Source organism: Crocodylus porosus, unplaced genomic scaffold (genome assembly GCF_001723895.1).
Source record: "Crocodylus porosus isolate Cpor-Errol unplaced genomic scaffold, CroPor_comp1, whole genome shotgun sequence".
Taxonomy (NCBI): Eukaryota; Metazoa; Chordata; order Crocodylia; family Crocodylidae; genus Crocodylus; species Crocodylus porosus.
Genome location: NW_017728911.1, coordinates 2,273,458 through 2,292,476, shown reverse-complemented (window position 1 = coordinate 2,292,476; position 19,019 = coordinate 2,273,458). Strand labels below are relative to the sequence as shown.

The window sequence follows — 19,019 nt, the reverse complement described above, 5'->3', positions numbered from 1 at the left end:
TGTGCCCATGCCAGCCCTCAAACTCCACTGCCTCGCAAAGGAAACAATCAGTGGTGGCAGAACCATGTCCCTGACACCCCCAGATGGACCCACTTAGCTGTGAAGAGCAAAGCTATCTGTGGTACCAGCCCTGGCAGTCAGGGGCTCTGAACTGTGATGCACAGACCAGGTAGGAGCTCACTAAGGAGAAAGGAGGCCTGGCAGGGCCCTGACCTCCTCATGCCCTTGGAAGAATGGCCTTGAGTCCAGGCCTGGCAGCTCCAGACTCTGGGACAGTCTCAACTAACCCCTGTTAAAAATACCACATTTCTTCCTATGAAAACATGGCCTGAAATGTTCCCTGTCCACAGCAAGGAATACCCATGGTATGAAGATGACACTGCCGCATGGACCCAACCCTCCTCCATACTGAGGCACTTGGGGCTCTGATGCCACAGTTAGGGGCACAGTATAAAAACAAGTACAGCCAGGAGCAGGAACAAGACATGTGTCTCTGAAGACAGGGGCCTGTGGACACAGGATCTGCCCACTGGTCAGTACAACCTCTCCACCAAGAGGACAGTACCCACAAACCAGGGCAAATCATAGCCAGGAAGACTCCTGACTCCCATGACTTGAGGGAAGAGGATTAAAACAGGGAGTTCTCAGTGGGGCAGATGGTTTCCAGAGAGAGAGAGTCGTGTTAGGGACTTGATTTACCTGGACGAGAAATCCATATTCCAGCGTGGGGATGTTCTTGCAGTGGCCACCAACCTATAGAGACCACACAAAGCAGACCCAGTCGTGTAACCCCCCAGCCCTTCCACACACCTTCCTGCCTTCCACTGACCCCACAGCCTCTTGGTGGGGAGATAAAGCTGGCAGCAGGGCTGAATTCACATCTCTCAGGCCACAGGCCTATTCAGAACATTTTGCCAGACTCGGAGAATGAGCCACCTTCGGGCCTTGCCCCCCATTTCTCCAAGTCTCAATCAGCATCGTATAAAATCCCACAGCTCCAAGGGACTCCAATATGCTTAGGGCCATTTGCATGGCTGAAATCTGCACTGAGCATCCATGCCAGGGCAGGCAGGACTCTTCTGCCCTCTCACACTGCTGGCAGGTGTTCAAACCATGCACCAGGCTGCCAACAGGCTGCCATGTTGTGGCAGAAGCAGCTGGTCGACTCCCCACCTCAATATCAGGGTGCCAAGAGTGGCTTCCTTGGGAAGAATAATGAGAGATCGAGGCTAGGAGGGAGCAAGAACTAGCTCAAGAAGGAGGCTTAGACTGAAGAGCCCAGTGTATTACTGTGGCTGAGTTCCCAGTCCAGCCAGGCCCCAGAGAGAGGGTGCATTCAATCTCCAACTCAGCGCCTCAGTACTCTACTAATGAGAGCAAGGTGATTTGGCCCATTCATGCTCCCACGGGGCACCGTGTAGGCAAAATACCCATCATCCTGCTCTGGATGCAGCCCCAGATCCCCAGAAGGACAGCAGACCTCAGCACCATCTTCTAGGCTGAAGGAAATGGCCAGGCACTCAATGCAACATTACTGCCAGGCCAAGCCAGGCTGACCTCAGTCTTATTGACCCCCAGATCTGGTCAAGCTGTTACAAGACACAGTCTCCCAGCCAAGATGGGATTCACCAACCCTTCAGCAAGGCACAGTGTGTGCTGCAGAGATATGATGCCATGGGAAGGGGAGGCCACCAGGGTACCTGGAGAGGGGACACCCCTCCAAATGCCTGGGAAATAGTGGGAGGACACCCTGGAGAAGCATGTTCAAAGAGCAGTGAGTGCAAAGTGCACCCAGAGCCAAGGGGGATGGAGAGGAAACCCACCAGGATGCTGAATGGGGCGACACCTGCCTGGGTGCTGGGTGGGTAGCCAAACACCTCCACCTTGGGGTTCTTCATGGTGCAGGAGATGGAGCGGTTCATGAGGCGATTGACCCGGAGCTCTGGCACCCCCAGCTTGCCCTTCAGCATAGAGTCCTGGATGACGGGGAAGCTGGGAGACCTGGGAGGCAGAGGGAACCATGAGTGCCACCACAGAGCCTCCCACCCGTAGCTGACGGCTGAGCCTGGGGCTGGCCCCAAGTTGCCTAGAGGGCCAGAGCTATCACCACATGGCCACCTGGCACAGGGTTAAGGAAAGCCACTGCAGAGTGCCCCACAATCCCCTCAGGAAGGAGAACAGCAGGCCCCACTCCACAAAGGTGGGGAGGACTGAGCAATGTCCATCATTCACTGGACCCGGTGTATCAGCACAGCCCAGCGGGTGCAAAGGAAACCTGAGGCTGGACCTGGTCCCAAGAGGGGCAGCACCAGACACAGCCCTGATACAGCACCACCCACCCCGTGAAGGTCCCACATGGCTTCACAGAGTCCTTGCCCACTTTACAGCTAGGAGCGCACAGGTGATCTGTATCCAAACTACACAGTAGGAAGAGGACCCATGCTGGTGAGGATATTGAAGCTCTTGGAAGGAAAAGGCAGGACATCCAAGAGAACCAATGAGTCTCTGAGGCAGCAAATGAGGGGACTCACGCAGTATGGGGCAGGGGCACCCCAGCCCCACAGCTCTCACAGCACAAGTGGGAAGTAGTGATGGAGACAGGGGAGAGGGGCTGGGGGGAGCAGGGAGGGAGGGAAAGTAGAGAGAGGGGGAAGTGCAAGTCTGGGAGCACTAGCAGAAAACCCAGTTCAAAGGAAAGAGAGAGCCAGCCTGAAGACAGAGTTGTGCCCTGGAGGCCACTGCCTGAGTGGAAGTGCCTGGGGCAGCCTTACTTGGGGATGGGGGAGAAGATGCTGAGCCCTGCTCGGAATTTCTTGATGGTGCCGCTTGACTTGAACCAGCTGTGCCGCTTCTCCTGCTGGGTCTTCAGGAAATCGTTGCTGAGGTGTTTCCATTGCTGGGAAGTGAACATTCCCAGGATCCTGCGGGGGAAGGCAAACCCGGAAACCCGGTCAGTCACTGCCAGGACCAAAGGAAAAATCATAAAGGCACCCAAAGACTGATCCACTCTGTGAGGCTGGACCCAGACAAATGCCAGCTCTGAAGGCTATGTGGAGGCCTTGTCTGATTCCTGATGGACTCCCACAAAACTCAAAGGGCCTGAATGTTTCTTGTGAGATTTTCTGCATTGCGTGGCCCATGAGTGGGGCTTTGTAAAGCCTACTACACATATATAGGGCTATGCAGGCAACAGCCAGGCCTAGCGTGCTTAGTATGGAGTAGGCTTCTGCTCAGGGGAGGTCCAAGAGTCCAACAGCAGAGGACATGGCAGGTCAGGATGGAGGTGCATTGGCAAAACAATGAGGGAGGCAAGGCCCAAGGGGAGCTCCGGGTGAGGAGGAGGTCCGGGTCCATCCAGGCCTTGGTCTCCTTCGCTGAGTTCTCTACCAAGGATGCCAGCCAGCGCCAGCTGCCTTGGGAGCTGGGCATCCAGCGATCATGCCCCACTTCACCTGGTTCCATTCAGCTTTGGCTGGCTTTGGCCTTGGGGTGGAAAGTGCCACATCCCTTACCAGTCCCCCATGCCAGCAAGTCCCATGACCAGACTCTGACTGCAGCACAGGACCGCAGCACATGATGCTGCCCCAGCCCACAACTGAGCAGTTAGGTCCCATGGGAATTCAAACAGAACCAGTGTCTTGGGGGTGTGCACCCAGGGCTGTGTTTCCCACTGGATTTTTGAGCCTCAGGGAGCCAGCAAGGAATGACATTTCCTCAAAATGAAGCCCCTTATCATTTTAGTCTCTGGTTCCTCAAGGCAGGATGGTGGTCCTGGTCCTGGCAGTCCAATAAACATAGATGAAGCAGAGCCCAAGCCCTGCCTTGAGCCCACCCCTCTGCACTAACAGGCTCTTAGCTCCCACCCTGAGTGCAATGCATTTTACAGTGTTGATCTCCAAGTCCTTACTTTTTCAGCTGAAGACCCAATCCAAACCCCTCCTTATTGGATGGCTGGAAAACCTCGATGGACGGTTCTGCAGAGAGAGCAGAAGCAGCAGGCATTGGTCTCAAGCTGCCTGCCGTTTCCATAGATCGCTCCCCATTGCCCTCGCCTGTTTAAGTGCAAGTGAAATAGAAGGGGTGGGGGCACAGAGTTTCCACTGTGGGGCTCCTGCCCCAAGAAACCTAATCCCAGGAACCTCCCAGCCCTAACAGAAGGTCTGGAAGGTCCCAAGGTGAGGCTACATTTCCCATGAACTCCTTGAGGTGATTCTGAGCAAGGTAAACATGGCTGGCCTACTGCAGCCCTCCCCCAGCCTGTGTTTGCACTCACCGGGTCCATCTAGGTACTGGGAGAGTGAGAACCGCAGCCTCAAGATGATGGGCTCGGTCCGTAGGACCTTCCAGGCGGTCGACACCTCCTCCTGCAGAGAGAATCAGAGCATCATCGCCACTTGCTATGGGACAGCAGAGATATCCAGGGCCCAGCTTCCCTCGCACCATTCACCAGACAGCAACAGACCAAGAGCCTGATACTGATAAGTACTGATCACCTGCTGCTCTTGTTGGGGTGTTCACCCTGCAGAAGCATTAGGGAGTGACAGAAGACTGGAGACAGCATTGACGCCTGTCTCTGACTGCTACCTGTGGGGTCAACCACTTTCCCAGTGTGCTGAGGCACATCCTAGTCCCACTGCTGCTACAGTCTGACTGCCCAAAAGGGTGCTCTCCCCTATCCCTGGGATTCCCAAAGTGTAGAGTGACTCCCAGGTTCACAGCAACACCCTGACTATAGACAGGGGCAGCAAATGGCTCATCCACCTCCATCTCCATGTGTGGTGACCCTCTTCCGGGACTCTCCTCAGGCAACAGAAGTCAGAAATGTCCCTAGTCAACAATTACTCAGTCCCTGGACTCATGGAGTAAGGAATGAGTAGAATCCCCTGGACCTGGCCCATTAATGACAATAGTGAAGCAATGAGTGCATTTGTAATTTCTGAATGCATAAATTCTCTGGAAACTATGGATGTTTTCATCCAGATGTAGTGAAGCCAGGGAACAGGTGTATCTAGAAAAGCCACACAACTATGACATTGAAATCTGAGATCTTACTGCAAACCCAGGGAAGACTGGCTTTCTGAGGGTGTACAGGATAGCTTTGTAGGAGGGCTCTGCATCTTGCTATCAACCACTGGAAACCAGGACACTGAAGAGCTTGCAAACAGAGAGGGCCCTGCACAATGCACCCATGGAAATCTCCAGGACTACTCACATCCAGGAAGCTGATATTAACATGGAGGTCAATGTCCACATCATCAATGGTCCCATATTCTCTGCAAAGAGACACACAATAGGTGTAAGGGGGGTTGGATATATGGAGTCATCACCATCGCACAAAGAATTTCTATAAGGTTCTTCCCATCATCCTAGGCCTGGTGGGCAGATTCAGTAGCCTTTGTCTAGTTATAGGTATCACACAAACCCATAATTAATGCAGTGGGTGGGCACAGAACTACCCAAAGCACACATAGTAGCTCTGTCATTCACCCACAGGTCACTTACAACCCTCAGCAACCCATGTAACACAAAAAACAGTGTTCCCACAGCACACCCACATCACAGTCCCCATGTCACACACCTCAGCCACCATGCTGCACACACACCATGTTCCCACATCATGCACCCCCGCCACGTCACATGCACAGCAGTGCCCTTTATGCATCAGACAATCCACAGCCTCCCATGCACACAACAGTGCCACCAGCATTACACTACAGTAGCTTATGAGACAGACAAAACTGATTCGGCATGTGGGAAAAGTGTAGCATGCCCTTGCACATAACAATAGCCAAATCTGCACCCTGAGCTGGAGACCAGCTTGAATCCAGCAGCATGAAATCCTGGCGGAAAAGACTGTCTCTCTGTCCCGTGTTTATACAGTGCCTTGCACCAATGAGCCTTGCACCAACAGGTCCTTGACCAGTGCTTGTAGCTGCTAGTGCAAAACAACCAACCAACAATGGGAGTGTGTAACAGAGCACAGGGTGCTCTGTTACTAGCAGGGGCCTGAGCGGCAGCTAGGCAGCTTGCAGCTGCCTGCAATGCCAATTAGGCAGAGTAGCCTGATTGGAAGCAGGGCCCATCTGTGCTCTATAAGAGCTGATCCCTGAACTGCAAAGAGGCAGCAATTTGCTGCTGCAGCTGAAGGAACAACATCCTTGGAAGTAAGGGCTCGGGCTATGGGCAGGAGGAGGCCCCATGCTCCTGGGTATGACAGAAAACTGTGCCCTGCTGGGGATGGGTGGCCTGGTGGGACTGTCCATGGTGGAACAGTTCCCCATAAATGCCAGGCCAGTTACCACCCTGGTGAAAGCAAGTATGGGGCCTTCTAAACCCAGCCCCACATCTCTGGTAGGTGAGATCGAGCAGGGGGAGCCCAGACTCACTGAGAGTACTGAGGTCGGTGGAGGGACCCGTGGCAGTTCCCGGACTTTGCAGTGGAGGTCTGAGGCTGCATATAGGAGCCAGTGTGAAACTCCATGGGGGTGGGGCCTTGAGCCTTGGGGAGCTATTAAGAAAGTGCCCAGGGCCAGGGATAAGGAGGTTGCCCAGGGAGGGCTTGGGGACTGGGCTCGGAGCCCCAAGATTGTGGGGGGGCGGGGAGGTTGCAGCACCAAGACTGTGTGTGTGAAGAGAAAACCCAGTGCTAGCTAGCTGGAGGAAACATCAGCGAGGCATGGGATATGATAAGAGGAGGTCAGAGTCGTATACATAGGCCTTTGTCATCAGGGCAGATAAATGGGCAGCCTCCCGCCTGATTAACATCAAGGCTTGGCAGGCAAGGAGGCAGGCGGCTGGCCCCAAGACAAGTGGGTGGGCCCAGGTTTAGACCAGCCCTGGGATGCCCACTTGTTACAGAGTGGTAATAGAGCCTTTCTGGCCAGCCCTGCCCAGAGTAGGCAGGTGTATGGGCTCCTTCTTTCTACCTGTTATGGGGTATGTATGGCCCCGTCCAAAGCACCCAGAATCCCCTGGGGCAAAGCTGCATGTCTTGCAGTTGCAGTGCTCCACTGTCCACCAGGCCAGGGAAAAGGTGGATGAAAGGGAGGGATTGAACAGGAGTCTGTGCCCATGGGATTCAGTGACAAAAGACTGGGGCCTTCTCCCTGCCCTCCCTAACACATCAGGGAGGTTGGATTAGCCTACCCTCTGGAGTAACCTTGTGCCTGAGTTGGGAGTAATGTCTGCCTCCATGCTGTAACCCCATACAGAGCATAGCACAACACAGCTCTCAGGTCTGGACTGTTTTGGGCAGGGCGGGAGGGGGGCTCTGGGCCCTGCCACTGCTAAAATCACGGTACACTCATTGCCATCTTCAGCTCCTTCTCACTCAGGGGAGAAGTATCCCTTGCCCTACAAGTAAGCCTGCAAGCCTGGGATAAAACCTGGCCTGGGCCTCTTGCCCAGAGCAGTGGCATCTATGAGGATCTATCAGCTGCAACTCCATGCGCCCGGGTCCTATGGTAAAAACTGTTTGCCTCTTTCCAACTGCAGATGCTAAAACTGTCCAGGGCATGAAGTTTCCACCCGCCATAGCTGATTGATGTTTCTACTTCACAAGGCAGAAGAGTAGTTGGCATGCCCTGGGCTGCCCACAATTCCTCACAAATATGTTCCCTCTTTCCACTCTCCCCTTATGTCCTTTATGGGCTGCTTCTGATTTACAAAGATGCTGAATAAGATCCTGCTGCTCTTTCGCTGCAGCTATATTTAGGCAGGCGGGGAACGACGAACTTATTGTAATAACAGCAGAGCAGGGCTTGGGCTGTTCCCCCTCTCCCTGGGCTCATGTCTGCTGTCAGATCCTTCGGGTTCCTGCACCTCAGGATACTTCATCAGCTGGAAACGGGGGATCAACACTGTCTTAGTCCTTCACAGAGCATCAGAAAAAGTCTCCTGTATCCCAAGCCCAGTAGACCTGGCCTTGCCTTGATCATGCATTGGATATGTCTCTAGCACAGTCCAGAGGTCTGACAGCAGATCAAGTCAATACACTCAGGATTGTTTTAACCTAGCAAGCTTAGGAGCTGACTAACAGGCTAATCACAGCAGGGCAGGAAACATCATTCCTGCCCTGGAACAATGAGTTGGAAACATCACAGCAGGGCTGTGAAACACCCACAGCAGGGCTGGAAACATTGTTCCTGCCCAAGCTAAGTGCTCAGTGTCTGTCACAGTTATCCTGCTACTGGTACTTGAGTCTACACAATATGCAGCCTCACCTCTGGATTGCAGAGCACAGAGACCCTTGGGGTTTGGACAGATGACCTGTTTATATCAGTGTAACCAGCCTGCACTCCAGTAAAGGCTGTAAACAAGGAGCAGATAGACAATGTAAACCAGTGATTCTCAGCCAGGATCCCATGACATCCTGGGGTGCCTTGAAAGTCTTTCAAAGGGTCTGTGGGGTGCTGCACAATGTTAGCACTGTTAGGTGAAACATGATTCACAAGATACACCCAGAGATTTCAAATAGGAATCCATAATGTTGAAAACTTTCTGGCTTGTTGTGGTCTCTCCGAGTTCTTTGCAACAGAAGAATTGTGATTGTTCTATTTTTTCTGTAGTCAAATATGAATGAAGGGTGCCTCAAATCTATAGAGGAGTGCCCTGAGTCTAAAAAGGTTGAAAACCATTGATATAAACCACTACAGCTGTGTAAGTTGAACTGTAGAATCGCTCCAGGAAAAAAATCAGAGGTAAAATTGCAATGGTGTTGGTGGCATCTGTCTGCTTCTATTCTGAAGTAACTGTTTGCTCAGACCAAACAGGTTTCTCATAGAAGGTATGTGCTCCTCTCAGGGATGGTGCTACACTTTGATCTCCTGCTGGGGCAGACCCCTGAGTCCTGAGAACAATGGATCCACGAGGACAAGACTGACATCGTGCAGGGCAAGTGATGGTGATTCAGACCCCTTGCACAGAGTAGACCACACTGTGGGTCTGCAGCTGAGCTGGGCAGGGGTTCACAGCACCCAGTGAAGATCAAACCAGCCTCCTCTCCCCAAGCCCATGCACCAGGGTAGCCTGTGAGGATGAGCTGCAGGCCCTCATTTACAGCTGGACACCTCTGCTGCAGTCACAGGCTCTGGATAAGCTAACAGGAGAGGAGGAGACCTGACCCAAACCCTGCCTCCCCATTACTGGGGAAAGCTCTCTGGAGGGACTGTGACTATGCTAACAGACAGACTCCGCTCCTGGTAAAATGTAGCTGTCCCCATCTCCCCTGGCCACTGCCCTTCCCCTGACATGAAGTACATCTGCTGGAGCTTCCTGAAAGGCAGAGGCAGGGGCAGATCCAAGGTAGGTGCAGTGGTGCAGTTGTGTGCCCTCTGATTCCTCCTTCACCCAAAATTTAAAACTACCTACCTGAGAGAGGCAGCAGCATTTCTATTCAGGCTGTTCTGAGAATCAGCTGGTTTTTTATCCCTTCCCTGATTCCTGCTAATCTCTCTCCACTCCATAGGTGTTAATGACCCTCTCTCCTTTTCAATGGTCTTTGATGTTCCACTATTCAAACTATCCTTTCTTCTTCAATTTTGCTATCTGTTATCCAACCTTGGTACTGTCTCTCTTCTATTTCACAGCTCTGCAGACGGTTTTTGGCTCTAGCTAAAACCTTAATGCAGGTGTGGCAAGAATAACTCAGATGGGAATGTGACTGACAGTGAAGTTTTGGAGGTAGCCTCAAGGTGCTCAAGACTAGATTTTGTTTTATGAATCTGAATAAGAGACGTACATTTAACTGTAATGACTGCAGGACTAATGAGGTAATATCTTTTGACAATTTGGGCTATCTTTTGCCTAGTGTGTTGTGTTTTGTTTAACTTTATATATATAATCCAGCAAATTAGTGCACATTCCAATACTTGTTTATTTTTCCTTTGATCCTAAACTAAATAATATCATGCTAGCCTCCTAGCATATTAGTAAAGCATATAGTTTCTCTTTAGCTGGAAAAAATATGTGCTGTGTTACATGTGATATTGTCCCGCATCATCTGCGCACCACTTTTCAAAATCCTAGATCAGCTTATAGGCAGAGAGGCCTTCCCTGGCACAGCTCTGCCTGTCCACTGCAGTTTCCAGTCAGCCCCACAGATGTTTTTCCAGCACACCCGGGAGACCAGTTTTCACAGCCCAGATCTGCTGCTTGGTGGAGACAGTGCATGACACATCTCCAGCAGCAGCCACACTCTCTGAAGATCCCTGTGTACCCAGTCTGTCTACTGGACCCACAGAAAAGGAATACCTCCCATCTGTGACTCTCTTCCTTCTAGGCAGAGAGGGGCTGGCACCTCACCCCAGACCTTAGCAGCCCAGACAAAGTGCGATCCAAACACAACCCAGACCTCTCCCTGCTCCTAACAATGCTGCACCGATACCCTGCACTGCTGCAGAACTACTATGAGATGCAGAGATGTGCACCTCGGAGCATATAAACTGTCCCCTGCCAGCCACCTCTAATCTGTGCACTCTCAGAGCAGCCAACAGCACAGGAATGAGAGAAGCAGCCAGCTCGGGAAGTCCAGGAGGCAGGAGGCGGCAATACCCACCTGACAGACACCGAGTTCTCGCTGTAGATCTCCTTCACGGCCTCAATGTCGGCGTCCAGCTGCGGGTGTCGGTACAGGTCTGCCGCACATGTCCCCTGCAAGCACAGCACCCAGGCTGGTGATGGGAGGGGAATGTGCACCCACAGCCAGCAGTGGCTGCAGCCAGCAAAAGGGGGGCTCAGCCAGGCCTTTCCCAGATACTTGCCCTCAGGCGAAGCCAGGGACTGGGACAGTAATGGTAGGGGCTGCAGAGTGGGACCGAGGTGCATCTGCTCAGGCCTGGAGCTTGGATAGCAGAGGGCAGGATCAGATGGCAATGGGAGAGGTTGTCTGACCTGAGGGGCACCCCAGCACCTACCTCTCAGCAACACCATGAGACTAATTTCTCACAGGTACCAGCATCATTGGAACAGAGGGTGAGAGAAAGGAAGAATACTGCCATGTGCCCTGTTAGTGGAGCAGCCAGGGCTGAGGGCCCAGCAGGGGATGCTGAGATGCTACTGAAACGCTTGGGAAGAGATCTAAGTAGAGAGCATCTTCCCCCAGAGCTCTCCAGCTCCTCCCAGCATTGTTTCCAGGGCTCTGTCCTGATTCAGGCACATGTTAGCACAGTTTCATGAGCAAAGTGGACTGATGGACCATGCCCTTCCCACTACTGCTCTTGGAAATCACTGTGCTGTTACCATCCAGCGCCTCTCCCAGGCTCAGACCAGAGCTCTCCATGCACTATCCTGACAGACACAGTACTAAACCTCATGCCAGCCAGAGTCTTTGGGCCAAGGAGGTGTCAGCTGTGGACGTGCGTTGGGAGATAAGCACATGCCTCCTTACCTGGACTCCATACAGGAATTCTTCAGATTCATTGTCCCCATCCGAATCATCATCCGTCCAGTACTGGCCTTTGATGTCCTGAAAGAAGGGGCCAGTATTAGAATTGACAAGGCACAGAAGAAGCAGCAGGGCCTAGAGTCACTTCAGCTGTACCCAGTTTGGCATAGCAGCCATCAAAGAAGCAACTCAGACTAGAAGAGTTTAGCATGGGCAAGGACTGTGCAGAGGGGACCCAAGCATGTACCTTCATCACCATGTCTGTGTGGCCTTTGTTGCCAGTTTCTCCAAGTGCCTCGCCATTTATCCTCTGCCTCATGCGAATGGTTAGAGGACAAGAGGGCAAGCCTTACAAGGAGAGGCTGAGAGACATGGCACTCTTCAGCCTGGAGAAGCATAGGCTTAGGAGTGACTTGGTGGCAGCCTATAAGTACATAAGGGGTGTGCACCAGGAACTGGGAGAATGACTGTTCACCAGGGCACTCCATGGGAAGACTAGGTCCAACAGTCACAAACTCTTGGAAGACCGTTTTAGGCTGGACATAAGGAAAAACTTCTTTACTGTCCGAGTTCCCAGGGCCTGAAATAGACTCCCCCCAGAGGTGGTGCAGGCACCTATTCTGGTTTCCTTTAAGAAATACTTGGATGCCTATCCTGCTGGAATCATTTGACCCCTGCTGACTGCCTGCCCTTTGGGAAGAGCTGGACCCAATGATCTTGCAAGATCCCTTCCAGCCCTAATGTCTATGAAATCTATGAATTTGGTGGTCTGACCACTGGACCCTTCTTCCAAGCAAGCTCTGGGACTTGTTCTACAGTGATCTGGCTTGCACACTTAAGGGACAAAAGCAAGCAGAGCCAGTGCCAAAGGCAGGAGAAGACCTACAGAATTCATTACGCTGCCACATTCGTGCTTCCCCAGTAAACACATGTCCAGTCAAGGAAGCACCCAGATGAAGAAAGGCTTGTGGAAACATGCCTTGTTTTCCATAAAGAGAGAAAAGGAGCTTTCCTTAGTTTTGCCTTAGCAGTATCAGATATGTCCCCAGGCTGGAGGTCATACATGTAGGAATCAGAGACATGATTAGATTAACTACAAGGAGATACTGAACCTTTAACAAAAAGAGCATTTTTTCCCCCTTGTGTACTGACATTTGATAACTCAAATGTAATCAGTGCTAACTAAGCCCTCTGCCCCCACATTTATATACCAGGCATTTGCTCCTAATTTCATGTAACTGAACACGCATTAATCTTGTGCTGTTCTAGTTTTTACACTTTGCTGTCACCTCCTGATCCATTGTAAATTGTCCCATAGACACCAGGCTCTCCATTCACTACTGTTGGGGTTAGCACCCAGGTCACTGGCAGCTACCGAGCTCACTCGATGGAAGACTGGCTCTAGGGAAACATTTGATGTATTTTTAGTTTCCTTTGATGCAATTGGTCTGCTGGACATAAGGAGCAAGCATCTTATTTGATCAGGCAAATGCTCCTCTGACCACCTCTGCTTGAAAATGAACCCTGATACATAAGATTTTCAAAAGCACTTAAGTCCCTTAGGACCCAAAGTGAAAAGTAATGAGACTTCTAAGCCACCTATGTGCATTTGAAAATATTGCTTGCTGTCTGGGTTATCAGAAACCCACTAGTCCTCCATGGAGTCTTTTTGGCAAAAGAAGGAAAGAGGTAGTAAGCTGTGCTAGTCAGAAGGCAGGGTAGATATGCACCTTTATAGACTAACTAAATAAGGTATATAAATGAGCACAAGCTTTTGTAGGCTGAAATTCACTCCATCAGATGCTGAAAAGCAGAAAAAACAAACTTCATCTTTTAAAGTAGCAAAAACAAGCAGAGAAAAATTCTTGTGGGGAAAAAACACCCTTTGGGGGTGTCTGGATGCATCAGACATGAGCCAGACCAAGCCAGGCACATTTTACAAGGAGCTGGCGCAGGTCTCTGCTAAAGAAACTAATGCCCTTTTTCCCCACCTCACGTATGTGCAGCAATGACAACCCCTCCCAGCTTCTATTACAGTCTATTGAGGCTGTAAGTTCTACAGACTGTAAAATGTACAGCTCCTAGCACCACGGAGCCTTTCCTTCTGTTGCAGTGAGGGCAGGGGGGATCGCTAGATGCAATCAATCAAAAGTTTATTATAATTGATGATAGAATAATTGTTAATAAACCAGCATGGATTATCACTAGCAGTCAACAACTGGATGCATTAAGCGCAAATTACGCTACACCAATTTGATTTCCTTCTTTGCTAGGGTAACCAGTTTGGTGGATGAGGGAAATGCGATGGGCATAATGCACCTGGACTTTAGTAAGGCTTGTGGCATAGTCCCACATGACATCCTTGGAAGTTAACGAAAAATAAAAAATGAGGCTAGAGAGAATTCCTATTAGGCAAATACATAATTGGTTGAATATCCACAAGCCAAAAGTAACTAGAAATGGATCAATGTCAGAATGGCAGGAGGTCTCAAGTGGGCCATCACAGTGGTCTATTCTGGGTCTGATGCTGTTTAACGTTTGTATTAATGGCTTGGATGCAGAACTGAAGAGTTTCCTAATCAAGTTTGCACATGGTACAAAACTGGGAGGAGATGCAGACACTTTGGAGGACAAGATCAGACGTGAAAAGGAGACTGATAAATTAGAGAACCAGGCTAGAGACAACAAAATGAAATTCAGCCAAGACAGATGTACAATGCTTACACTAAGGGAAAAAACCCAAATGCACAAACACAGAACTGGGGATAACAGGTTAGGCAGTGACATAGCTGAGAAGGATCTGGGGGTTATGGCAGATCAGTGGCATAATGATGTGCCATGCACGGGGGCGGCAGCAGCTTGCAGCTACTGCCTCACCACTGGCACAATCATGCAGCGGCAGTGGCAACCATTTTTTAGCACCCGCTCCCAGAGCTGGCACCTGGGATGGCCTCCGGTCACCCCACACTGGTTAAGCCACTGCTGTGGATAACAAACCCAACGTACGTCAGGAGGGCAAAGCTGCCACAAAAACCACAAATGCAAGTTTGGGCTGTGTTCAGCAAAGCACTGTATGGAAGACAGGGGAGGTGTCACTGTACGCAGTGCTGGCCAGGCCCCAGCTGGACTACCCCGTGTGGTTCTGGGCACCCCATTATCAGAAGGATGTGGAGAAACTGGAGAGGATCCAAAAGTGAGCAACAAAGGATAAGAACATAAGAACTGCCATTTACTGGGTCAGACTATAGGTCCATCTTGCCGGCTGTCCTGTGCCATAGTGGCAAAGTGTGGATGCTGAAAGGGAGAGTGAACAGGATACAGCTCAGGTTTTTTTCCACAGTTCCTCTCTCGCTTGCAGCCGCCAGCATTTAAAGTCGAGGAAGTTCTGGTTTGGAGGCTGTGCCCCGAACTCCTGTGCCCCATAGCTGCTGATGCCACTTTTCTCCAAGACTGTGTCCAATCCTTTTTTTAACAAAGGAGCTGGCACGCGAACTGTACGAGGACCGATTGAGAGCACTCGGGATGTTCTGTTTGGAGAAAAGGAGATTAAGGTGGGAGGGACACGGGAAAAGTTTCCAAATACTGGAAAGGCTGCCATAAAGGACAAAGAGAGCAACTGTCCCCTGCTCAGAGCCAAAATCATGGGGGGAGAGCCAAAATCCTCATACGCCACAAGCAGCAGAGAGCAGGATTAGGCCCGTAGTGGACCATGTTTCTGGCCATTGGTGTTAGGAAGCTCAATCTAAACGCTCTGCGATGTTTGCGGGCACCTCTTCATTGCCATAGGGTCTGACTGCCCTCCCATCTATGCCCTGTTCCTTCAGGGAGGACAGGCTCGCAGAAGATAAAGGCAAGGTTTGGAGAAAGGAAAGGGAGAAGGAGGAAAGAAAGGGATGAGCGAGAGACAAGCAAAAGCCTGCGAAGGAGGAAGGAGGTGAGTCTGTTCTGCTGTGGGGCAAAGAAAGTGCTCTGAATGAGAGATGGAAAAGAGACTAGAAGCGAGACAAGAAAAGCAGTGCTGGGCGCGGTTGTGAGGCTAGCGTGACAGACAGACACTCACACAAACAGGTAGATAGGCACGTACAGGAAATGTAAGACACGCCCAAACGGCCAGCCGTGCCCCGGCTGTCTCCGGAGCGGTCAGCCTGATGCCTTGACCCAACTGGCTTCTCTCGGGGGCCTCCCGGTCTCCCGGCCTGGCATCCGAGGGCTTCACCCACGCCGTCACCTCTGCACCAGGCACCCTGCGTTCAGCCCCGGCCAGCCCCCCTCGCTCCGCCAGCCGGCCGCACTGCGGGGCCAGGGTGCTTGATCCCACCACAGGGGCAGCCCCGTTAGCCTCCAGGATGCTTTAAGACCCTCCCTCCCCCCGACACACACGCACATGCAAGCCCCTGGCTTCTCCCGGGATCAGTTTCCAGCCAGGCCAAGACTCACGCCCTCAGCCCATCTCCTGCCAGATGCCCTCTGCCAAGCCATCCTCACCATTTGCTTAGTGGTTTACAGGCACTCCTCTGACAGGGCTAGGCCTCTCCCCTCCATGCTACCAGCCAGCCTGGAAACAGGGAGACAGACATCCAGGCAGCTTCGGGCCGTGACGTCAGGGATGAGAGCCGGCCCGGCCCGGAGAGTATCTTCTGCTGTCTCCCAGGCAACCGAGTCACTGTCCTCTAAAAGGCAGACAGCATCCCGGTTACGTCAGCGCCGTGCAGCGGGGGCTCATTGGCTGGCTGGGAGAGCTGCCTTGTCCTGCAAGGGAAACACAGGCGCTCTTTTGTATCTAAAACAGGGAGTAAATACAGGATACGCGGCAGAAGCACATTGCAACCCCCCCAGCAGCGCTGCAGCCTCCAGGGCTCTTCCCCCAGGGAGCGACTTGGCCCGCTGATTATCCCTTCACCCCCCTCCCACCCCACCCAGCTGGGCTTGCACCTTGTATGGAAAAAGCAACCGTCTCCGGTAGCATTTAAACCCAAAGCAGCTTGTTTTCACAGGTGAGAGGGGGCAGAAACACGCCTGCAAACAGGATGCCAGGGCAGTGCCCCTGGCACCAGCAACTACGTGTGCAGAGTAGGGCCAAGCTGGTAAAAGGCAGGACTCCCACACAGCAGCCTCTTGCATTGTAGGCAGGGGTGGCAGAAGGCCAGGACTAATGGGGCTTAGTCCCCCCAAACTTTTCATGGCAGCCAGCGACAGCAGCAGCACCCAGTGCTGCTCGGCGGGCAGCCGCTCCTCCACCACCGTGTACAGCACCAGCACACGCAGGAGGGAGGGACAGGGGTCAGCCAGGGCTCAGCCCCCCCCTCCCCAAATAATATTTTCCCCCACTGCTTATGATGGTAGGGGTTAGTCCCAGCAGTGACTGCAGCCACAGAGGCAGACAGGTTTGGGTATGTGCATTTCTGCACAAGGAACTTGGCTTTTAGAGATAGTTTTTCCAGAGGATTGAAGCAAAACTCCCCTCATGAGTAAGCACTGAGCAAGGGTAACACATTGGCTGACTGGAAGGGCTTGCTGTCCTCCTCCGAGTGACTACCCACAAAAGTCTGCTACCCCCTAACAGTCAGAGAAGTGTTAGCTCCCAAAGTGCCCCTTTCACAGGTAATGCTCAATTTTGGGGGCCATGGGAGGACCCTGGACAAGGGAGGATCCAGGGGAGGTATGGTGGTACATTCACACCCCACTTTGCTGCCAGTTTGCCCCCAGGAACTCTAGTCTTGGCTGCTGGATGCACGTGCAGTGAGCTGTCCACCACCACTGCACCCCGCTTTTCACTGTCCCTGACCGTAGCAGTGTTGGGGTGGTCAGGTATTCTTGTCCCACACTCTGCAGTAGCATTAATTAAAATATGGAAAGGATATCTTTAGAATAGGATATCAATCCCCATCCCAGCCTCCGAAATTCAGCCACCTTACGGGAGGAGCACACCAGCTGTTACACATGATGCAGCAACAGCCCGCAGCACTCTGGAATCACGTAGGCAGGGTGAATCCAGGTCAGCGGGATGTAATTCCCTAAACTAGAATTCAGCCACTTCCTAGTACTCCTTCCACAGAGTCCACAAGCAACATACTCAAGTCAGCTATCATTAATGCAGCCAGAGCTGCCAGCACACCACCCTCAACCACCCAATGCACCACACCATCAACCACTCCACATCCACCAACCACCCTGCACCCCACCCCCTACATCACCAACCACCCCACATCCACCAACTACTCCACACCCAGAGCACCTACTCCATCCACTTCACACCCTGCATCCATCAACTGCCCTGAATCTGACTCCCCACATAGACCAACCTCCCAGCACCCCATTACCAAATGCTGCCCCTGACACCCATCACCCACCAACCACCTGCACCCAGCGTGGTCACCAGCCACTCAATCCCCTACCATCCACCATCCATCTTCTACCTAATGTGCCTGCACCCACCACCACTTTAGCCTACCATAATCTCCCACCCACCCACACGCACACCCAGCAGCCTCCCTGCCTCCCCACAATCCCAGGCCCAGCTGCTCCCAAGTAAAGTGGCAAGGGCATACTGGTGGTTCTAGCATGGGTCAGGATTGCAGCTGTGTCCAACCAGCATGGCCGGGCCCCAGCCCTGCTCTGACCCCATCATGACATATGTAGCATCACTGGCTCTGTGGGGGGATGTCTTACATGACAGACTGGTTGCAACCACGACCCGTGTCTGCCTGACAGAACCACGGGGAGAACTGAGGAAGAGTTTGCCGTTGAGCCCAGCTCCCCCCATTGCCACTCCCTAAGCAGTCAAACACAGGCCCAGACATCAACCAAGGGTGTTTCCTCCAGGCTGTTACACCCCAAGGCAAGGGTGAGAAACCCAGTGAGGAAAAGTCAGGCTGCTGGATCCCCTGCTAACACAGCGTAGCCTGTATATATAGTCTCTCTGCAGTGTACAGTCCCAAGTAGCTACCCCAAGCCCCCAAGTGCCACTGTGCTTCCAGCCCCAAAGCTAACTCCACTCCACCCCACCCCACACTTTCTGGTCCCCTCTTCCTCTCAGGACCCTCCCAGCAGATTCTCTGTGACCCATATGGGAGAAGAAGCCAGTGCTGGCCCCTTACAGCTCTGAGCTCGCCTTCAAGTGCCTGCTGCCACATGCTTGAACACAAGCATGGACTCATGCATTTGATTTGAAATGCAATCAAAGCGATGCTCAGAGAGGCTGCTCCAAAAGAGTTGTCTCCGCACTGGTGCTGCTATTCCTACATGCACCCTGGGACACCTTGCTCCACCCTGCAATGGTCTCCTGATCAGCTTGGACCGTGAAACCAAGCCAGAGACATGTGGCTGTGCTGTGGCCTGCAGGCTGCGGCTGGGCCTGGCATAGCTATGAGTTCCCAACCTTCTCCTGACATCTAGGGGGGACAGAGACTGGGGTAACTTTGAGCCCTTATCTGCTGCCATAGCTCTGGCTGTAGTTGGGGGTATCTCTTGCACAGATACTGCCCTTCCCCATATCCAATTCCCTCTCACCCTCCCTGTGGATTAGGGACAGGGGCAGCCCTGCACCACCTCCACCCACCTTGCTGCTCAAAAGCTGCCAGTGCTAGAGAGCCTGGAGCAACACTTGTACTGGAGAGATAATCAGACCCGCTCCATT

General features: G+C 52.4%; 1 protein-coding gene across 5 annotated transcripts in view; it reads right to left on the bottom strand.

Annotated features, from left to right (window-relative positions):
- PARP6 (poly(ADP-ribose) polymerase family member 6) overlaps window positions 1-19,019 on the bottom strand; it is a 46,333-nt gene that overhangs the window by 17,999 nt on the left and 9,315 nt on the right. For 3 of the 5 annotated variants that reach the window (XR_002100713.1, XM_019533273.1, XM_019533274.1), the window contains exons 2-10: window positions 15,869-16,132; window positions 11,387-11,464; window positions 10,556-10,650; window positions 5,213-5,273; window positions 4,274-4,364; window positions 3,908-3,974; window positions 2,772-2,921; window positions 1,824-2,001; window positions 700-753 (exon numbers count right to left, since the gene is read on the bottom strand). Coding sequence is in view for 4 of the 5 variants with exons in the window: in XM_019533273.1 (XP_019388818.1) it covers window positions 700-753; window positions 1,824-2,001; window positions 2,772-2,921; window positions 3,908-3,974; window positions 4,274-4,364; window positions 5,213-5,273; window positions 10,556-10,650; window positions 11,387-11,464; window positions 15,869-15,871 (777 nt within the window). In the remaining variant the exon portion in view is untranslated. The remainder of the gene's footprint in view (window positions 1-699; window positions 754-1,823; window positions 2,002-2,771; window positions 2,922-3,907; window positions 3,975-4,273; window positions 4,365-5,212; window positions 5,274-10,555; window positions 10,651-11,386; window positions 11,465-15,868; window positions 16,133-19,019) is intronic. The other 2 variants (XM_019533275.1, XM_019533276.1) reach the window with 1 other exon arrangement.